This window comes from Ruditapes philippinarum, unplaced genomic scaffold (assembly GCF_026571515.1).
Source record: "Ruditapes philippinarum isolate M1 unplaced genomic scaffold, ASM2657151v2 ctg5176_1_1_1_1, whole genome shotgun sequence".
Lineage (NCBI taxonomy): Eukaryota > Metazoa > Mollusca > Bivalvia > Venerida > Veneridae > Ruditapes > Ruditapes philippinarum.
The window spans coordinates 75,632-96,402 of record NW_026857771.1 but is presented as its reverse complement, the minus strand read 5'-3'; the positions used below and the strand labels follow the sequence as shown (position 1 = coordinate 96,402).

The 20,771-nt window shown below is 33.5% G+C and overlaps 1 protein-coding gene and 1 long non-coding RNA gene across 2 annotated transcripts; one reads left to right on the top strand and one right to left on the bottom strand.

Annotated features, from left to right (window-relative positions):
• Positions 1-3,760: 3,760 nt before the first annotated feature.
• On the bottom strand, positions 3,761-6,162 carry LOC132750967 (uncharacterized). Its single transcript, XR_009628617.1, has 2 exons — positions 6,044-6,162; positions 3,761-4,000 (listed from the first exon to the last, which is right to left on the bottom strand). It is a non-coding gene; the product is annotated as an uncharacterized LOC132750967 (long non-coding RNA).
• LOC132750966 (nuclear speckle splicing regulatory protein 1-like) lies at positions 6,079-18,987 on the top strand. Its single transcript, XM_060741058.1, has 7 exons — positions 6,079-6,199; positions 9,465-9,555; positions 10,087-10,158; positions 10,767-10,892; positions 13,220-13,427; positions 14,062-14,158; positions 15,774-18,987. The coding sequence occupies exons 1-7, from the start codon at positions 6,180-6,182 to the stop codon at positions 16,519-16,521; spliced, it is 1,362 nt and encodes a 453-aa protein (XP_060597041.1). The 5' UTR covers positions 6,079-6,179; the 3' UTR covers positions 16,522-18,987.
• Positions 18,988-20,771: the final 1,784 nt, after the last annotated feature.

Here is a 20,771-nt window from a genome sequence, read left to right as displayed (position 1 = left end):
ATTTTTATAATCAATAACTTTTTACCTAAACTTCAATATTTCAAACATTTTCAAAACCCGTCATATTTTTTGTAACTAATCTTATGTCAGGAAAAGGCCTTTATAAGCATTTTATGCTTTCGGATCTAATCCTTTTTCAGCATTGTATAGTATTATTTCACCATTGTATGTAAATCTTGTATGTGTAAAATGTTCGAAATAAAATATGTTTAAACTAATTGTTTCAAGGTCTTATATATAAGTGTCATATTTAGATACACAACAATATTGTCTATCTCTGCCAATAATATAATGTGAATTATGGTAATAATAATTTTTTCGATAATTTGTATTAAAATAGACACTGTATGCCTTAAGTACATTAATGTATTTAGATATATTTAATATATTAAGTTTATAGAATCATTCAAATCTACAGTTAACTGGCTTACACCATATACGTTCCTACTCATTTCGTTTTTACTACATTTGTCTTCATTATGTATTATTATTGACAATACAATCGGATATGGGCCTTCCATTGAATTATCAAAAATCTATTTGAAAAGCTGGCCAATTTTATTAACAGTTCGTATCACCGTGCTGTTATATATTTAAAGGGACTCCACTGAGGTTTTTTGACATGATGGGACTGAAAATATTTTTTCCAGATAAATGTACCATTTGATGTAGGTTTAGACCACTAATCTTTGTGCAAAATTTCAAATCATTCGCGCACTTCGTTTTTCCAGAATAATTATTCAAATTGTAAAAAATGACCCAAAATGAAAAGCGTTTAAAAGCTTTTCACTCAAATCGGGCTAAGAAAAGCATAAAAATACGATTTTCAATTTATTTCAAAGTATATTTCTTAACTATCTTTGCATATATTTCTGTTTAAAGTGCCCCAGCTCATTTATGTAAGAAATTCAAATGTTATGTTTTTAGGCCTTTAAACCTCAGTGGAGTCCCTTTAAGATCTACTCACAGTTATACTACTCACAAATAATATTTAAGCGAATGTAGCTTTTTGTATGAAGATGTTGTTAATATTATATTCCTGTTGTCTTTAATTTGTAATATTATCATTGCCATCATAAGATAATCATTTATTCATATTACTCATTATTGAAAAACATCACGTCACATAATCAGCATTAACCCTTAACCGACTGAAATTGTGTAATGAACTCGTACAACACTTTATTTGGAACAGTGCATTCAAAGTTTAAGGGATTCCAATATCAAAATTTGAATTAAAAGAAAAATCGAGATACCAACAGTATAGAGCCTGGTCAGACTGTATATGGATGTGCATGCTCGTAGGGCTCTATAATAGTGGCAAAGATTAAACACTTCATGGTGGTTTTAGCACGGCAATGGTTTAAATAAGTGTTACGTTACAAATGTTGCATTTCATTAAAGGGTAAAAAGCTAAAGCTTGCCAATATACTATAAAATTTAAAAAAAAATGAGCCGCGTCACGACAAAACCAACATAATGGGTTTGCGACCAGCATGGATCCAGACCAGCCTGCGCGTCCGCGCAGTCTGATCAGGATCCATGCTGTTCGCATACAGACCCTATAACAAGTAAAGAAACTGATAGCGACGCAGGCTGGTCTGGATCCATGCTGGTCGCAAACGCACTATGTTGGTTTTGTCATGACACGGCTAAAATGTCTGTATTTGTTAAATGTACTGTATTACATACAATTTTATAGATAACAAAACAAGAAAAGCTATCTTCAAGACTAGCTAAATTCTCCTATACTATTTTGATAAAAGCAACTACAACAACAGACGATACTCGACCAATTACAAAAGGCCTACTATAGCAATTTACCCATTATAACATTGAGTGCATGCTTGAAACAAACAGTGTGTTGCTTTCACATACCAGGATCTGGACTTGATTCAATGTTCACAGAATGATTGTTTAAGCAGTCTTATTACAGAAACTAACTTTTTATTATAATTGTTTGTTTGTTTGTTTGTTTGTTTGTTTGTTTGTAGTGTTATAAAATCATGTTAAAGCAAATTTAAGAAATGAAGTGTATGACATTTTCAGATTAATTTTTTATATAATTTTACCTTTTATTTTATGTTAATTTTGGCCAAAGTATATACACTACGTGTGAAATAAAATAATCGATGATAAAATGTGTTGTTTTTTGTAATGATTTTCTTCTTTATTATTATTCTAATACTCAAAGTTTTACTTTATACTGATTTATTTTAGTTCGATTGTGTTGGAAGCAATAAGCTTATTGAAATCATTGTGTACACCGGTCTTACTGACTGTCGATATTTAAGAGACCGGTATGTATACAATATATTGAAATACTATCGAATCCGTTGCTGGAACCAACCAGTAGTAAGCAATGAGTATATAGTGTTTTGCCCAAGGAAACAACGGTTTGACCTTGACGGGGTGAGAACCTTCGCGGCCAGTAATCCTTAGGTTACTAGTCAGACCCTTATATTACAGGTCCGACGCGTTAACCACTCGACCACGCCACCGCAATCAAAGTTTAGTTACGTACATTGTATATGACAGAACACTTTAAAACTAATATGTAAGATTTAAGCGCATCATCCCCTGTGTATAGCATTATCCCACAATACATTTAGTACATGCTATGAAAAAATTTATTTTATTTCTTAAAAAATGTAAAACATGATCTGTCCACCATTTTACAAACTTCCAGTAAATTATTTCCCCATCAAGTATTGCAGTTTTCTGTTTTATTGTGTAGCCTCAGAAATGTAAATAAAATGGACTATTAACGTTAAAATAGAGAAAAACGGAATCCCTAAAGAACGCACAAAACGACAAAATTGAAAATGTTGCAGGCTCGGTTTGATTGAGTCTGATCACGGAGGTAATGGAAAGTGCAAGTTACCGTCCACGCCCCTAGCACCGTCTTGAGCAAAATTCAACATTTAGTTTAAACATAATTTATTTCTCAGAACATATACATGTATATACATGTTACATTTTACAATATATACAAAGCATTTCAAATATTCTTAACAAAACAGGTTTAGAATGAAAGCCAACTTGTCTTATGAAATCCTTCTCCTTCTTGTAATGGTGACATTTTGTATTTATATATAAACATGAGAATTCATACGGCGGTTATCATGGAACTTTCAATGCGATACGTTAGCACCACTCCAAGAATATTTACATTTAACTAAGTTTTGTATGGCGACAAGACTTGTATATTGCGATTTTATTAAAGTCATTGAAACAAAAATCATAACGTACAATTGAAACACATTGAAAATGTAAACCTCTGATTAAAAATCAACACACAAAATGTATAAGTACACGTGCTTTGTTTCAGCAAATATTTTGCTATTCTGTTTTTGTCAAATGAGTGATTACTTATCCGCAATCACTTCTTAAATTTAGAGTAAAATATTTTCAGACTTCTAAAATGTAACATTTAGCATTTCAAACTTTTTTGTTGATCATTTGTTTCTCAACTTTCGGATTCTAGAAAAATATCTGGATTTTGAACACATACATAAATCAACGGGGTTTGGTAACCTTCCAATTCGATTAAACGTCAAATTAAGATACTATGATGCTGCAATAGTCTTTTATTAATATCACTTCACCTTAGTGCAATAACTGATTCAAACTGCTATTAAATTCAAAGGGACTTATGCCGTTATTGCACTTATTAAGGCGACGTTATAAATGCATTTTCAATAAATGCCTTCATGATTTCAATCAACACAAGCGTTTATTTTCTTCCTTAATGCCAAAACGAGTTCGATCCAGCCTGATTATATTTCCCTGATCTATAACAACGTTGTAACCGTTCGTCAGAGTTGTCAGACCGGGCCAAGTCATTGCAGGATTGAATCAACTTTACATTTTCTGGACTACATAACTTCGGATGTAGAGGGCGCTGGATCCTGTGAACGAGTTCTCCGTGGTCGATACACAAGTATGGCTAATGTCAGATACAGCAGCAGTAGAGCACATGACACGCCGATTGTTAACCCTTCAACATAAAAAAAATAATAATTATGTTTCGTTAAGCTTTTCGTCCATTTAGTGCAGTGAAAATATACAAATGTATACAAGTCAGACACATATAATTACATGTATATGGAATTCATATTCCTCTTTAAATAACGTCTTTAAAGAATATGTGTCGACCTGTAATATATATTTAAGTTATCTTATAAATGTCAGTGGTGTATTCATTTGGTCTTGAATTACCCACACGTTGTCTGAATTTCATTCTGTAACACATATATGAGCCGCGTCACGACAAAACCAACATAATGGGTTGGCGACCAGCATGGATCCAGACCAGCCTGCGCATCCGCGCAGTCTGATCAGGACCCATGCTGTTCGCTATTAGTTTCTCCTCTTGTAATACAGTTGGTAAGCGAACAGCATGGATCCTGATCAGACTGCGCGGAGGCGCAGGCTGGTCTGGATCCATGCTGGTCGCAAACGCATTAAGATGATTTTGTCATGACGTACGCGGCTCATATAGTTATCTGTTTTTCATGTGTGTTTGTGCTTGTGCATTTAGAAAAAGAAAAAATTACAGTAACAATATCAAACTTTTAATTTTGGTCATAAAATGTGATGACATAATAGTCTTCACAAGATTTAACTTATTGAACAATGTCTAACTTACTGGTGAAATTCATTCACGTATTATTAATTTAACGACAAAAGAGTGCTCTGTAGAGTGAGGTCATATATAGAGGATATATTTGTTTAGTTCAGTGTAAGATCGGAATATATTTCACCGAGTGAGCACCAAAAGGTATATTTCACGAGTGGCGCAGCCACGAGTGAAATATGAACTTTTGGTGTTCACAAGGTGAAATATATTTCTATCTTACACTAAACTAAACAAATTTTCTTTTTATTATATGCAAAGAAACGTTTTAAAAAGACATTAAACCTAATACTGAATGAAAAGCGCGCCAAATAATAATACGTGACGTCATTTACGACGCCACGTCATTAAGTTGGTACCCAGTTCTGTGCACGCTGGTATTTCACTGAAACAATGTAAGGGGCTTAAATTCAAAAACAGTGAAATTATCAAAGTGGTAATTTCACTGTTTCAAACAGTGAAATTACCAGTTTTTATATCACTGATATATTTCAATAAACCACCGAAAAGCATGTAATAAATACGTATACATAGTCTTTTTTTAGTTTAATAATATTTTATGTAATAGATATACCATTGCTGCGTTGACGATTTCTGGGTTTGCGTAAATTATACCATAATCACGTGACCTTTCTTATGCCTTAAACCTCACGAGACGAAGTCGAGTGAGGTTGCATAAGAAAGGTCACGTGATTATGGTATAATTTACGCAAACCCAGAAATCGTCAACGCACCAATGGTGTATCTGTTTTAACCTATAGCTCCGCCCAGAAACACTTATTCCTTCGATCTTCAAAACTAAAAATTATACCATAGTCTGGGTATGGTATAATTTACGGTTATTGGAAATTATACTTGGAAGAATTTTACATAAGAAGCGCTGAAGAGCTATAGGTTAATGTATAAATATACACACAATATACAATTTCATAATTTTACAGACATAATCAAGTGTACATACAAAAGGGTTGGGTCAAAAGTTCTAACAACATTATCCCTGTATACATAGTCAAAGTCAACATGGCTAAATGTGACATACAGTTGAGTTCAGACTAAACTTCCCACACTTGCATGTACACTTCTAGTGCACTAGACCTGAATGCATGTACACTTCTAGTGCACTAGACCTGAACTACAGAAGTAGAAGTGCACTAGCTAGGCCTAAAGCTAGACCACAAAACAGATACAGGTAGCCATTGATTTCAAGCTAGAAAACATATTGCGTTTGGTTACTGGATATCATAATTTCAGATGCTATAGAGGGCTTCTGAATAACATATGCCAAGTTGCCAAGTACAACTACTAGCTATATAGCTAGTGCATTCGTGATCGTTGCAAGGTTCCATATCTGGGAAGAATATGAATCAATTAGAGTACAAGCAAAACAGTTGTAAAACAGCTTACCAAGATTTTGTTGTTTTAACACGGTTGTCGGACTATTGTCAGTCATAGTCATTTTTACGAGATAGTGGGCGTGTTTGTTTACGTTTTTATTTTAGCCAATCAATAGTCAGCACAAACGTGGACCGTACCTTTCAAAATGGCTGCGCCCGATAAAAAGTTTGTATTTTCTTATCATTTAGAATTTCCCTTCTTCTTTTACTGTCTTATGTTGATATTTTACAATAGTTTTGTAAAATGGATGTAATTAAATGATAGATATGGTTGAGTAGTTTTCGTATGAGTTTTAGTTTGTGTTTCAGAGTATTTTGCAATAATAACAAACGAAGTTGAATCGTTAGCTTTGTAAAAGAGTGGGTGGGTTAATATAGTAAATAAATAAAATTACGATTAAACCTAGGCCAATATATCAGACGTGACAGGCTTGTTATAGTTTATATCAGTCAAGCCTGACGTCTAATAGTTATTGCAAATAAACGCATAGCATCATAAATAAATGTCTATTGTCTTGCCTTTCAGTTTCAAACTTTATTCAAAAGTTTATCTAATTTTCTTTCAATATCATGCTCAATCATTAACAAAAACTCTCAAACAATGTAGTTATTATCAATTTAAAATAAGATACAAACATCAATCTAGCCAAACAGGTCAAGTAGGGAGCTTTACATACTGTTTCCAAATTGTTTGAACAGAAAAATATATTCGAAAACACTGGCGGTGCATGGGCAAAATTGCCAAATATTTTGTTTGAAAATCTGACTCATTTAAACGCTTGCATTTGAATTAGCCAATCAGATTTTCGGCACTTTGTGACAGCCATTTGTTTATCGGCTGTAAAAGAATTTAATTAAATTTATAAGAGGATTTAATCATGATTTTTCGGATGTGACAGTTTAATTATTTTGTTGGAAGGTATTTATTTTTTACTATTGTTTATCATTAGGTCAAAATTAATGTCTTTATATGCCAACTTAAGTGTTTTTTTCGTTCCTCCAGATTTTCTTGCTGAACATGCTATTTGTTATTGAGCAATTTTGATTATTTCGATATGACGTTACTTTGCACAGAAGCAAAAATGTCTGAAAGCGAAGTCATATTTATAGGACTACATTAAACCTAGGAAATCTATGTTACCAGAATATGAAAGTATGCAAAGCCAATATGGTGGAGTCAGATTAACAAATTGAAAAATATCAAAGAATTGACATGGATTTAAGGTTTTAACTGTTTAAGCCATGCCCTGTGTAAGTCACTGGGACTAGGCACAGTGTTGGAATAGTTTAAAAAGTTATTCTAGAAAAAAATATATACTGTATATTTAATATATAGACAAAGTCAAACAGTATTCCAGTAATGTTCTTTTCCATTCTAGCAATAAAACTTAATATGAATAAGGCAAAGCCTCGAAGCGAGCCCTTTGACAGAAATTATAGTACATTATAATCTAAACCTATTGGCAGCTACACTTTTCTGTTTTCAATACAAATAGAACTGCTCACTTTTTCCGAACCACATATACAGTAATTTCATGTTTTATATGAATTATGATATCTGAATCAGCTCATCAGAGAACATAGATGAGAACTATAATAGGACAGGGAACCAGATTATAGTTTGGGTAATATGAAATTAGGCAAAGCCTATGGAGCGGGAAGTCAGTTAAAATAATCGTTCATTTTTATTTTACATTTTCCGTTTTTAAAGTGCCATTCAGTATTTTATGCACTGCTTCCGTATATTCTGGTTCCCTGTCCTATTATGATTCCTATGAAAGTGCACAGGACACCAGTCTATGTATCTGTTTTCAATCAGAAATCCTCGGCTTTTATCATTATCTTGCAATTCGAAAAGTTGAGATGTGTCAATTCAGTACATCCGACGAAAGTTTTCAAAGTCATCAATATTTAGCAGGTACTTGCGTTACTATAAAGCTAGCTTTGCGAGCAGGCCCTGCGGGCCAGCTGGTCCAGCTCACTATAAAAGTCTCACATTCACATCTTTGTTGTGACACTGTGATCTACATCACTATAAACTCTTCCTCACTTACATTACAGGAGGTTCTCAATAAGATGCAAATCTTGGAAAGGGAGTAAGACATGGAGTTCAACCCCTCAAAATGCTAAGTCCTTCACATCACTAAAAACAAATAAGTCATCAACAACAAAAACCTCTTCCATGGCCAAGCTTTAACAGCAGTTCAAAACCCAAAGACCTTGGCCTTGACTTGTCCGCTGACTTAAAGTAAAATACACACATCTCAAGGATAACATTGAATGCAAACAAAACCCTAGGATTCTTCAAATGGAATATACTAGTTTATACAAAAAATGAAAAAGTAAAACGATTAGCTTATAAATCCCTAGTAAGGCCCCAGCTAGAATATGCATCAACTGTTTGGAGCCCTCACACACAGTCAAACATCCAAAAAATAGAGATGGTCCAAAGATGAGCGATACGCTAGGTGAAACACAATTATTCCCCACTGTGATCAGTAGCAGCCATGCAGAAAGATCTTGGTTGGCGTTCTCTCGAGCAGCTCAAACTTGAGGCTTATTGTGTTTTTCAAAATTTACCAAGCCACTTTACTTATAATATACATGTTAGTCTGTGATCTAGAATGTTTAGTATGATATGTAGACAAGTTAGCTGGTTTTATACTCATAATTGAATGTACATGTAGACACTTAATATATGGAATTGTACAGTAAACATACTATAATTTGCAAACCATAGCTTCGGCAAGAAAAGATTTAATAAGGTTGTAAAACAATGAAAATATAGAATATAAACATAAAATATAAAATACAAGTAGAGATTCAATAACCTTATAAGTGTCACATGATCAATTTGCATCTGGTAATTCATTGGTTGTTAGTACTGGCTAGCCATGACTAACAACCAATGTAATCATCATTTTCAAATTGGTCACATGATACCAATATGTTAAATAAATGTATACATAAGACTTGAACTTACTACATTATAATTTAGATAACAACTTTGATTTACTTACACAAAATGATTAACCTCAAGTTATGTACCGGTGTGAAGGCAAAATCTATTGAATAGGGAAGTTTGATAAACAAACAGAAAATCAAGTGCTGGGGAAACTCAGTGTAGCATGCAATAACCTGACTTGTACAGTTTTTAGGTTAACCATTTCCTGTTACTATTACAGAACTTAAAACTAAACGCAAGTTAAACAATACAAGAAAAAGGGGCAGCCTGCCCTTGATTGATAATTTTAGTTTGTGAATCAAGTATGAATTGAATGTTGAAGATTGATCATACATTGTATCGATACTGCCATTTTCATGGACAGCTCTATTTTATACACATTTCTTATTTTTCTTACTACAAGTATATGTACGTATTTCCTTTAATGGTATAATTTACAGATATTTTCTATTTTCTCTATCTCCAGGTATGGTTTATTCATTCCAAGAAATGTAAAGAAGAAGACTGAACTAACAGCTGCCAATGTATTTGGTGATGACGCTGAGGAAACAGAACAGGTAAGGTAGACTGAACGCGGTATACCATTTTTGTTTCTGTTTTCAAGTGACGCTTCCCTTATAGTGCAGCAAAACATCCAAAATATTTTGTGATAACAGTTATGGTGCTTACATGTGAGAAGTAGACAATAGATGCTTTTCACACCGTAATTATTACCTCCCCCTGGAGCATTTCCAATATGTTGTATTTGAGATATTAATATAATTATTAAAGATAGTAATCTCTCATAATTCTATCATTGTTATGAAAACTGATGAAAAACTTTACAAATCGTTGCATGACTTTAATTATTTAAATTTGTAATTGGTGTTGTAATGATATTTTCCTTCATATGTATAAAATAATTTGATAATTCATCTAAATCAGCTGTTGATATTGATGTTTTCATCTTTTGTCAATTACTAACTATATATTTTATAGAACATTTATCCTGAATATGGCTGCCACTTTTGGCAAGGGAGGTAAATATTGTAAAGTTTAATTGAAGAACACCTTATTATATGTTAATCTATACTGCTGTTTTTGTTTAGGTTGCAGTAAAGCAAGGTGTGACATCAAAGTATGGGGCCACCTCCAACAGCAAGAATGTTATAAAAAGACAGGTATGTTTTCAAATTTTTGTGACAAAAGATAAATTTATTTTGATGATAAGAACATGTGCCTTAAATCAAAAGGTTTGATTTGATTTACAGACTACAGAGCACTGTCATTTTCATGCTGTAGTTTGAATTTTTAAAGTTATCGATTGGGAGCCTCTTGTCCCTGACCATTGCATGATGTCTTACTTATGCCATGTATGTACAGTTTTTTTCATGGTTAGACCAAAAAAGCCAACAAATTAACAAAAAAAAACCCCAAAAAAGCAAAAAAAAAAAAAAACCCACTTAACTTTACAAATGGTGATTTGTTGTGTTTTCAACCTTTTATTCTACCATTATGAGAATGTAAGGTTCAACTGTTGGTTTTCTGATTGTGCTACATGGGAATCTGTATTTGTACATGTCATAATTTTGTTTGGTTCAATTATGTAAAATGGCTAACTATTCCATATACCAAAGCTATAGTTTTATTTAATTTTTTAGTTAATTTAAGAAAGAAATGTCCCTTTGAATATACTTTCGTATCTTCATTATTGTTTATTCATGTTTAAAAGGTAATATGCTTGTAGGAAAAGGTGATACTAAATATTCATAAACATTGTTTTTTTCAGACACAGTTGGATATAGATAAAGCCCTGGCAGAAGACCCCAGTGTATTTGAATATGACAGTGTTTATGATCAGATGGCAGGAAAGAAAGAAGAGAAATCTAAATCAAAGAAGGTCATTGATAATAAGGTAAACTGCAGTGATAGATGTTAATTTTTACCTTATAAATACTATTATGTTGTTGTGAAATTAAAGCATGACATAAATGATATATAAAATAAAAGATATGAACAGGCCATAATACAAATGTCCTAAAAAAAGTTTGATTTATTGTATTAGTGGTGAATTTTGCGATTTGGTAATATTTGCAATTTTTGTAAATCAAAATAATTCACAAATTGAGCCCGCAGAAGTTACATTAACTTTAGTAAAGTCTTCAGTGTCCATGCAACATTTTACCATTACACCGGTACACCGGTTACAATGTAAATATATCCCTAACATCTCACTAAATACAAACAAATATATAACATGATTTAATGATTGTTTAATATCTCACATTATGATACATGTATTTAATTGTTATCCCCAGCAAGCTAATATTAAGCAAGCTCTGGATATCATACTTTTGCAAATAATTCTGCACGCTAAAGTCTGTTTTTGGACATTCGCAAACTTTTTGTGACATAAAAATTGTCACTTATACTGTATTTGGATAACTTTAATTCTATTTACAAAAAGCAATAAAGAGTTATTGATATATTGTCCAAGAACATAAATTAGTTTGAGCTCTTGCTTGATGAAAATGCTTGTTTGCTTGCATAGTTGCATAGTGATGTCATTCATTTTGTGTATAAATATATTTCTTTCAATTGATACATATTTTTTACATGGTTTTACCTGAATGCAGACCACTAAGTCATATGCAAATGGCTTTTTCACCACACAACAAAATTGTAAGGGGGGTATACTGGAATCAGCTGTTCCGTCCGACGGTTTTTACTTGTCTGCCCAAAAACTTAAGATTCCTTTGACACACAGTCTTCATATTTGGTATTCAGATTGGTCATGATTAGTAGATAATCCCTATTGATTTTGAGATCACCAGGTGAAAGGTCAAGGTCACAGGGACCTTGATGAAAAAAGCTTATCCGCCCAATAACTTATGATTCTTTTGACCCACAGTCTTCATATTTTGTATTGAGATTGGTCTTGATTAGTAGATGACCCCATTTATTTTGAGATCACCAGGTCAAAGGTCGAGGTCACAGAGGCCTTAACTAAAAAGCTTGTCCACCCAATAACTTAAGATTCCTTTGACCCACATTCTTCATAATGGAGGTTAGTCATTATTAGTAGATGATTCCTTTTGATTTTGAGGTCACTGGGTCAAAGGTCAAGGTCACAGGGACCTTAACTTCAAAAAGATTGTTAGCCCAATAACTTAAGAAACCTTTAACCCACAGTCTTCATATTTGACATGGAGGTTGATCGTGACCATTAGGTGACCCCTATTGATTTTGAAGTCACTGGGTCAAAGGTCAAGGTCACAGGTGCCTTCACTAAAAAAAGCTTGTCCGCTCAAGTAGATGACCCCTATTGAATTTTAGGTGACTGTGTCAAAGGTCAAGGTATCAGGGATTTTTGCTATAATAAGCTTGTCTGCTCAAAAGCTTAAGAATGCCTGTCACAGTGTATTGATTTTGACATTTTTCACATTTGAAGCATGTAGAATACTTTACTTAGCAATGCAGTGGCTTAGTTACCTTAGATTTGGCAGAGAGGTTGTCCTTGAGCTCTAAATGGCCACTGTTGATTCTGACAAAGTGGTTTGCAGGGGTATTCACGCCATAACAGTGGCCGTTCTAGTTCTCTCAAATTATTCATTGTGAAAATTTCAAGACACCAATCATGTTTCTCTATACTTAAAAGCACATTATGTTTCAAAAAAGAATAATCTTTTACTTCTTTAGAAAGGGAAAACATGAGTAATGTAACATTTTAATAATGGTTTTATATGTTAAATGCTTATCACCTGATGAAAGTAGCACTTTTTGTGAAATATTTTGTCATTAAAGTAGCAAAATGTAAACAAAGTAGTTCTTTGACTTCCGTACTAAAATACTATAACTTTACTGGTCGCCAAAAAGCAACAGAAGAAAAAAAATAATTCGGAAAATTGTCCTTTGATTAACTATTTGGAAATTATAAAGACACAAAGAAAATAGAAACCTTTTCAGAAATGAAACTAAAAGCATTTCTGAGGCATAAATGGGCCTTTAAGTATGACTTAGCATAACTATGTAATTGTTACCAAACGTAGCTTCTGCATCTCATTTTTATTAAATGGACATTCATGATTGTCGACAAATAGTAAGTACGTAACAACTCTATTTAATGAGGCCAACACATTAAATACAATCACAATCAACATTTAGACAACATAAATATGTAAATTAAACATCATATCAATAGAACCAATAAATAACCTATAACTTTGTCTTTTCTGTGAACAGCCACGCTATATAACACAGTTGCTGGTAGCGAGTGAGAAGAGGAAGAAAGAAGATGAGAGAAGACAAGAGAGGAAGATACAGAAAGAGAGAGAAGCTGAGGGGGAGGAGTTTGCTGATAAAGAGGTGTTTGTAACCTCCGCCTACAAGAAGAAAATGGAGGAACGCCAGGCGGAGGAGGAGAGAGAAAGGCTGGAGGCGGAGTTAGAAGGTGAATTTGAATAATATTAAGAAATTTGAAATTTGGGCATTAGTTCAAAGAAATATATTTAATGATGATTTGTTTAAGAAATTCAAATTTCAATGCTTTGCACAAGATACAGGTATATTTATAATTAGGGAGTAGGTTCAAATGCATAGGAATATAATTATGAAGTCTGATAGGCCTGAGTAATTTATTACAATGCATTTGAATGATAAACCATACATTATAAATATACTATAATGCAAGGAAAATTAATATTTATTTCCATTCTAACATGCCAGTAAAAAGAGAATTAATAAAAGTATGTTATACTATATGCACATAGAAGTAATTTTCCTGACATTTGGTTTATTGATGTCATATAATGTATAAGCATTCCTGTTTTATGCTGTGCATATATTGTGTAATAATGCGCTTGATTGTCCTATCTGTTTGTAGGGGAATAGTGTGAAGCTTGTTAGAATAGTTTGTTTATAATTATTACTTGCTGGTAAGGAGTTATGACTTAATTTTGTTCAACTCAAATGCCTTTTTATGCCTAAAATAATGCATGACCTGTGGTCTTCCTTCACAAAAAAGGAACACAAAACTATAGACATATATAAAGAGAGAATTATTCTAAAACTTACTACATTTTCAGCAAAGCAAGATGTGACAAAACAAAGTGATCTGACAGGGTTTTATAGATACTTGTTACATGAGAAGACTAAAGATGTTAGTAAAACAGAGGAAGACAGGTATAGTGGTACCTTTGTATACTGTCAATGTTTACTGTCACTACCCTGTGTAGTTGTATCTTTACTGTCACTATCCTCTTTAGGTAAAGTATAGTGGTAAAGGTGTCTTAAATTAAGTTTTTTGCCTACCTGTGTTTAAAATTTAATAACCTGGAATATCATATGTTTTGCCTTGACCAGGCAACAAGCTTAAGTTTGAACAAGCTCTGTCTTCTTCTTGAGCTCGCTTAAATAGATTGAAAAATGATTCTGTAAGTAATGTAGGAATGTATGATGACTTAGTAATACATTGACTGTCTGCCTGGTCTTTTTTGTTCACACTTTAAGGCTGAACATCACTAAATGTTATGTGGAAACAAAAAAGAGTATGTAAAAACAACACCCAATCTCTCCCCCTCTCCCTAAAAAAATAAAAATAGAAAAGAAAAAAAACACAAATTCAGTGAAAAATTTCACAGTTTCAACATACAGGTTATAGTCTTTAATTTTTAGGTCACCTGTCACAAAGTGACAGGGTGAGCTTTTGTGATCGCTTTTCGTCCGGCGTCCATCCGTCGTCCGTCCGGGGTCCGTCGGGCGTCTGTCTGTAAACTTTTACTTTAAGTGACATCTCCTCATAAACCACTTAGCCAATTTCATCCAAACTTCACAGGAATGTTCCTTTGGTGGTCAGCTTTAAAAATTGTTCAAAGAATTTAATTCCATGCAGAACTCTGGTTGCCATGGCAACCAAAAGAAAAAAAATTAAATATCGTCTTTTAAAAATCCTAAGAGCTAGAGCTTAGATATTTGGCATGAAACATCTTGTAGTGAGTATCTACCATGTTTGTTCAAATAAAATCCCTGGGGTCAAAATTGGCCCCGCCCCAGGGGGTCATTGATTTTCCCTATATGCATATAGTAAAAACTTAAAAAATCTTCTTTTAAAGAACTCAAAGAGCTAGAGCTAAGATATATAGCATGAAACATGTCCTAATGAGTGTCTACCAAGTTGTTCAAATAAAAGCCCTGGGGTCAAAACTGGCCCCGCCAAATGGGTGTTATTGTTTTTAACCATATGTGTATAGTTAAAACTTAAAATAACTTCTTTTAAAAAACCCAATGAGCTTTGGCCCTGCTGGAGGGGGGGGGGGAGGGATGGAGATCATTGTTTTTCATTATATGTGTGTAGTAAAAACTTAACAAACTTAACATCGTGAAACATCTTCTAATGAGTGTCTTTCAAGTTTGTTCAAATAAAAGCCCTGGGGTTTAAACTGGCCCCGCTCCGGGGGCCTTTATACAGGTGAGCGACCTCAGTCCATCATGGCCCTCTTGTTTATTGACTTGTATTTTTAACATGTTCTTTTCTAAAACAGTAAGAACATTATCCAGTTTAAATAATTTTTCTTTGAATATTGACTCTGTAAAGCTGTTTTTTTTCAGAAACTGGTAATCTTAAAAGACATACTATGCTGAAATTTGATATTAAAAATATTGATAATTGCTACAGTCTCTTTGTGAATATAAAATAATTATGTTCTTACTGAAACAAGTTTCAGAAACTTCAAAAACTTTTGTGCAACTTTATGTGCCTATAAAAATAATGCTGGTAAATAATTTCTTAAAATTTCAGTGAGGAGAAAGTTAAAGTGAAAAAGGAACCAAAATCTTCATCGTCAGATTCTGAAAGTGACCTTGAACAGAGGTCAAATCCTAAAAAGTCTTCAAGCTCAAACGTAGGTCAGGAGTCAAAGTCACCTGAGCGTGCGAAAAAACAGTATCGTAGGAGAAATGAAAGTGAAAGTAGTGATAATAGTGATGTCGATAAAAACTCTGCAAGGGATAAGTCAAGGAATAAAACAGGATCTAAATCTGATTCTAGAAGTAAACATTCTTACGATGATGATTCGAGAAGAAGTAAAATCAGAAATGATGATGAAAGACATAGAAATGAGGATAAAAGAAGGAAAAGGTCAAGGTCAAAGGAAAGAACTAATAAAAGGAGAGGAGAAGATAGAAGATCACCAGACAGAAGGAGACACCGGTCAAGGTCAAAGGACAGAAAGAGGTCAAGGTCAAGAGAAAGGCAAAGGGAAAGGTCAAAATCAAGGGAAAAGTCAGGACTAAGAAATGATAAACATTCAGAACGAAATGGATCTGAAAGAAATAGATCTCATAGAAATGAAAAAGGATTTTCAGAAACAGGGAAACATGGTGACAAAAGTGACAATGCAAAGCCTGATAAATCTAGTGAGGAGCCTAAATCGAAATATGCCAGGAAGACAACGGATGGTCAAGTAAATGATGCACGAGCCAGGTATTTGGCACGAAAGTTGGCACAAGAGAGGGCTTTACAGGCAGACTCTAAAGGGGATACATGATTCTCATCATAAAAACTATTTTTGTTATAATACCATTCATTGTATCCAGATTTATATTGATATAATGATATCAGATGAACCTTGGTTTTAATTTGGGGAAGTGTATTGAACTAAGGCAATTGCATTTCTTTTGGTCAAAATAAGTATTGAATGGAAAAGAAGTTTTTCTTAAATTGACCTTCATTTAAAGGGGACTAAGTTAATAGTAATACTGATTAGTCTATGGTTAAAGGCTTGTGCAAGGTTGATGTAAAAACCAAAATAATCTAACAGGTTGGCCTTCAATTTTAGTGCCACTGACCAGACCCTGGGGACTGTTCAGTACTGTTTGTACTTTGTATTTTTGTATCATGATATTGAAATCCATTTTTTAAACTGCAAAATGATGGATTCACTATCTTGGCCTTAGAAAAAAGGTTAAAAATGGAAATAGATGTATATTTTATGTGTTAAAGGAAAGACTGATCAGCGATGAAATACAAAGTAAGGGAAATAACTTTGCAAATTTCGTAAATGTAATATACATTCTATAAAACAATCAGTGAATATTATGATTTTAAATAGATTTATGTTGATAATGCTGAACATAGAAGTTTAACTATATTCCAGGTGTAATATTCCAGGTTTATGTTTATAGAGTGTTTATCAGTGATATTATTATCAAAAGATTTCTGCATTGAGTATTGTTATGATAAATATGAATAGGTGGTAAGATTTCTATTACAGAATAAAATAGAATTATCGATAACAATGCAGATTTTGTGTAGTCAGTTTTTAGTTTTTTTTTTTTTTCAAATACAAAACAATTGCTGTTCACTAACATAAGTAAATATGCATACTTTAGAGAAACTACTTGTTCAGATAATTTTGAAAGGGACACTTTTGTTGAGTTGTTAAGTTTGTTGTCCTGAAACAGCTTGCCCATCACCACTGGTGAATCTTGTCAGGGAATTGGATTCTTTCATTTGAGGGAGCAATCTAGCTAGGTTACAGAATGTCAGTAGTTAACACCATTTGAAATAATGAACAGCAGGACACCTGAGGTCCTCTATTATTAGTAAAGCTGGAATTTAGTCATATGACCTTTACAGTGACAGTGTGACCCATAACTATTAATTTTGAATGAATTGTCTCCCTTTATAGTACTTACTAATGCTTATAGAGAGAACCACTTGAAAATATTTAAGAAATTTGACGCAGTGCAGTGTTGCTAGTTTACTTTGTTTTTAGCTCACCTGTCACAAAGTGACAGGGTGAGCTTTTGTGATCGCTTTTCGTCCGTCGTCCGTCGTCCTAAACTTTTACTTTAAATAACATTTCCTCATAAACCACTAGGCCAATTTCATCCAAACTTCACAGGAATGTTCCTTTGGTGGTCACTTTTGAAAATTGTTCAAAGAATTTAATTCCATGCAGAACTCTGGTTGCCATGGCAACCAAAAGAAAAAACTTTAAATATCTTTTTCTAAAATACCCAACGAGCTAGAGCTTAGATATTTGGCATGAAACATCTGATAGTGAGTGTCTACCAAGTTTGTTCAAATAAAAGCCCTGGGGTCAAAATTGGCCCCGCCCCAGGGGGTCATTGATTTTCCCTTTATACATATAGTAAAAACTTAAAAAATCTTCTTTTAAAGAACCCAAAGAGCTAGAGCTAAGATATTTAGCATGAAACATCTTCTTATGGGTGTCTACCAAGTTTGTTCAAATAAAAGCCCTGGGGTCAAAATTGGCCCGCCCCAGGGTGTCATTGATTTTCCCTTTATACATATAGTAAAAACTTAAAAAATCTTCATTAAAAGAACTTAAAGAGCTAGAGCTAAGATATTTAGCATGAAACATCTTCTAATAGGTGTCTACCAAGTTTGTTCAAATAAAAGCCCTGGGGTCAAAATTGACCCCGCCCCACGGGGTGATTGATTTTCCCTATATGCATATAGTAAAAACTTAAAAAATCTTCTTTTAAAGAACTCAAAGAGCTAGAGCTAAGATATTTAGCATGAAACATCTTCTAATGGGTGTCTACCAAGTTTGTTCAAATAAGAGCCTTGGGGACAAAATTGGCCCCGCCCCAGGGGTCATTGATTTTCCTTATATGTGTATAGCAAAAACTTAAAAAATTTTCTTTGGAAAAACTTAAATAGCTAGAGTTTAGATATTAAGCATGAAGCATCTTCTAGTGAGTGTCTATAAAGTTTGTTCAAATAAAAGCCCTGGGGTCAAAATTGGCCCCGCCCCGGGGAACATTGATTTTCCTTATAATTTTTTTTATGTGTATAGCAAAAACTTAAAAATCTTCTTTGAAAAACCTGAATAGCTAGAGTTTAGATATTAAGCATGAAACATTTTCTAGTAAGTGTCTACAAAGATTGTTCAAATAAAAGCCCTGGGGTCAAAACTGGCCCTGCCCCAGGTGTGTCATTGTTTTAACTATATGTGTAAAGAAAAAACTTGAAAAAAATCTTCTTTTAAAAAACCTAACGAGCTAGACCTTAGATGTTTAGCATGAAACATCTTCTACTGGGTGTCTACCAAGTTTGTTCAAATAAAAGCCCTGGGGTTAAAACTGGCCCCGCTCTGGGGGCCTATATACAGGTGAGCGACTTGTTGAATTATTACCCTTATGTTTGTTACACATTTGCTTATCAAGCCATTCTGTATTGAATGATGTCTAATATTTGGTGCTTTAAAATAGTTATTTACACTTTTGCTCATTTAGTTAATCATTTATGAACTATTCTTGGGATCTATCTTTGGTTGTCTTCTGGGATTGGGTAAAGATAAGGGCCACTTAGGCCAAGAGTCACTGGTAACTTCTACTAACAAAAAATAATTCGGTCAGATACCATGAGACTGATGAGACAAATTATCTGACATGATGAGTTTGCTAGAGGTATTCTACCAAATTGTGTAAGTTTTGTCCCTTTGGTCAATATTGAACTGCTCCAGGATTCATTATTTGTATACTTTAAAAGAAGCTTAAAACCTCATTATCTAGAATAGAATCGCATAGCCTATAACTTTGATATTTAGCATGTAGTATCGTCTGGTGGTTCCATACAGATAGTTTAAAAGCATACAGTCAATATCCCCCTTTCCTCCACAAGGATGGCTATTATATGTGCCTACAATGTCTGCTGTTACTTTAAAAATATATTGCCAAGGCTATTTGAAAATTACCATTGATTGGTCACTTCTTTATTATTTCGCCTACACTCCTTTACAGCGAGAACAATTTAAACATGTGTTAATATTGATAGCAATGATATTGTTTAACCTTTGCCATGACCTAGTAACCTTCTTTAAATTTTCTAGCTTCAAGCTATGTCATCAAATAGTACACTTTATTGTGTGAAATAAAAAGTTGACACACTATGGCCAATGACCATGACCTCTGCATTAAGACCATAACCTGCAATATTTTTTACGGGAAAGCAAAATGAGCCATCGTTGCCTTTTTAGTCTTGATGTATTTTCTAAATAAATTATGTCTGTTTAAAAAATGTAGTTTTACTTAATTGGTGAAATTTTCCGATGTTTTATAATAGATTTAACCACCAAAGACGATCGAGACATTTTGGAGTAAATACCATTGAATTACAAAAAGCAACAACCGTTCAAGTTATTAGATGTTTTGTTATGATTTTGAATTATTATGACTGAAGAGAAAATAAACGCTCACTTATAAGAAACTGATTTTCTATACCCAGTTTGATTAAGTTGGTACCAAATATCATCATTCATAAGGTTAAGATGTCATATTTTAGCTGGACTTTTCGAGGAATATGGAAAGCTATTGTACTCACCCCGGCGGCAGAGGCACCGTCAGACTTTGATTAAGATTGCTTGCAAGTTTATATCTCCAAAACAACTAAAGGGAATCGGTTGAAACTTCAAACACTTGCTCTCTGTGATTATCTTATATGATGGACACAGATCCATTTACGCTGAGTTACCTTTATGCATAGTAATACCCATTTTCTTACTGTGGCGCTTAGCCGCGCAGTATTACGAATGTCTGTACTATATTCAGCCATGCTGCTTTGTTTCAAGACCAAGTTTCTTGTAAAAGACAGTCGTAATTATATCATGATCGGTAAATATTAAAATGGCTATTGGTCCGACTATCCGTGCATCTTGACAAAGTTAGAGGCCATATAACATTAAACGATAAATTCATTCTGTATAGAATATAGGGCCATAGTTCTGAACTTTTTTTCCAGATGAATGCACCATTTGAAGAAGGTATG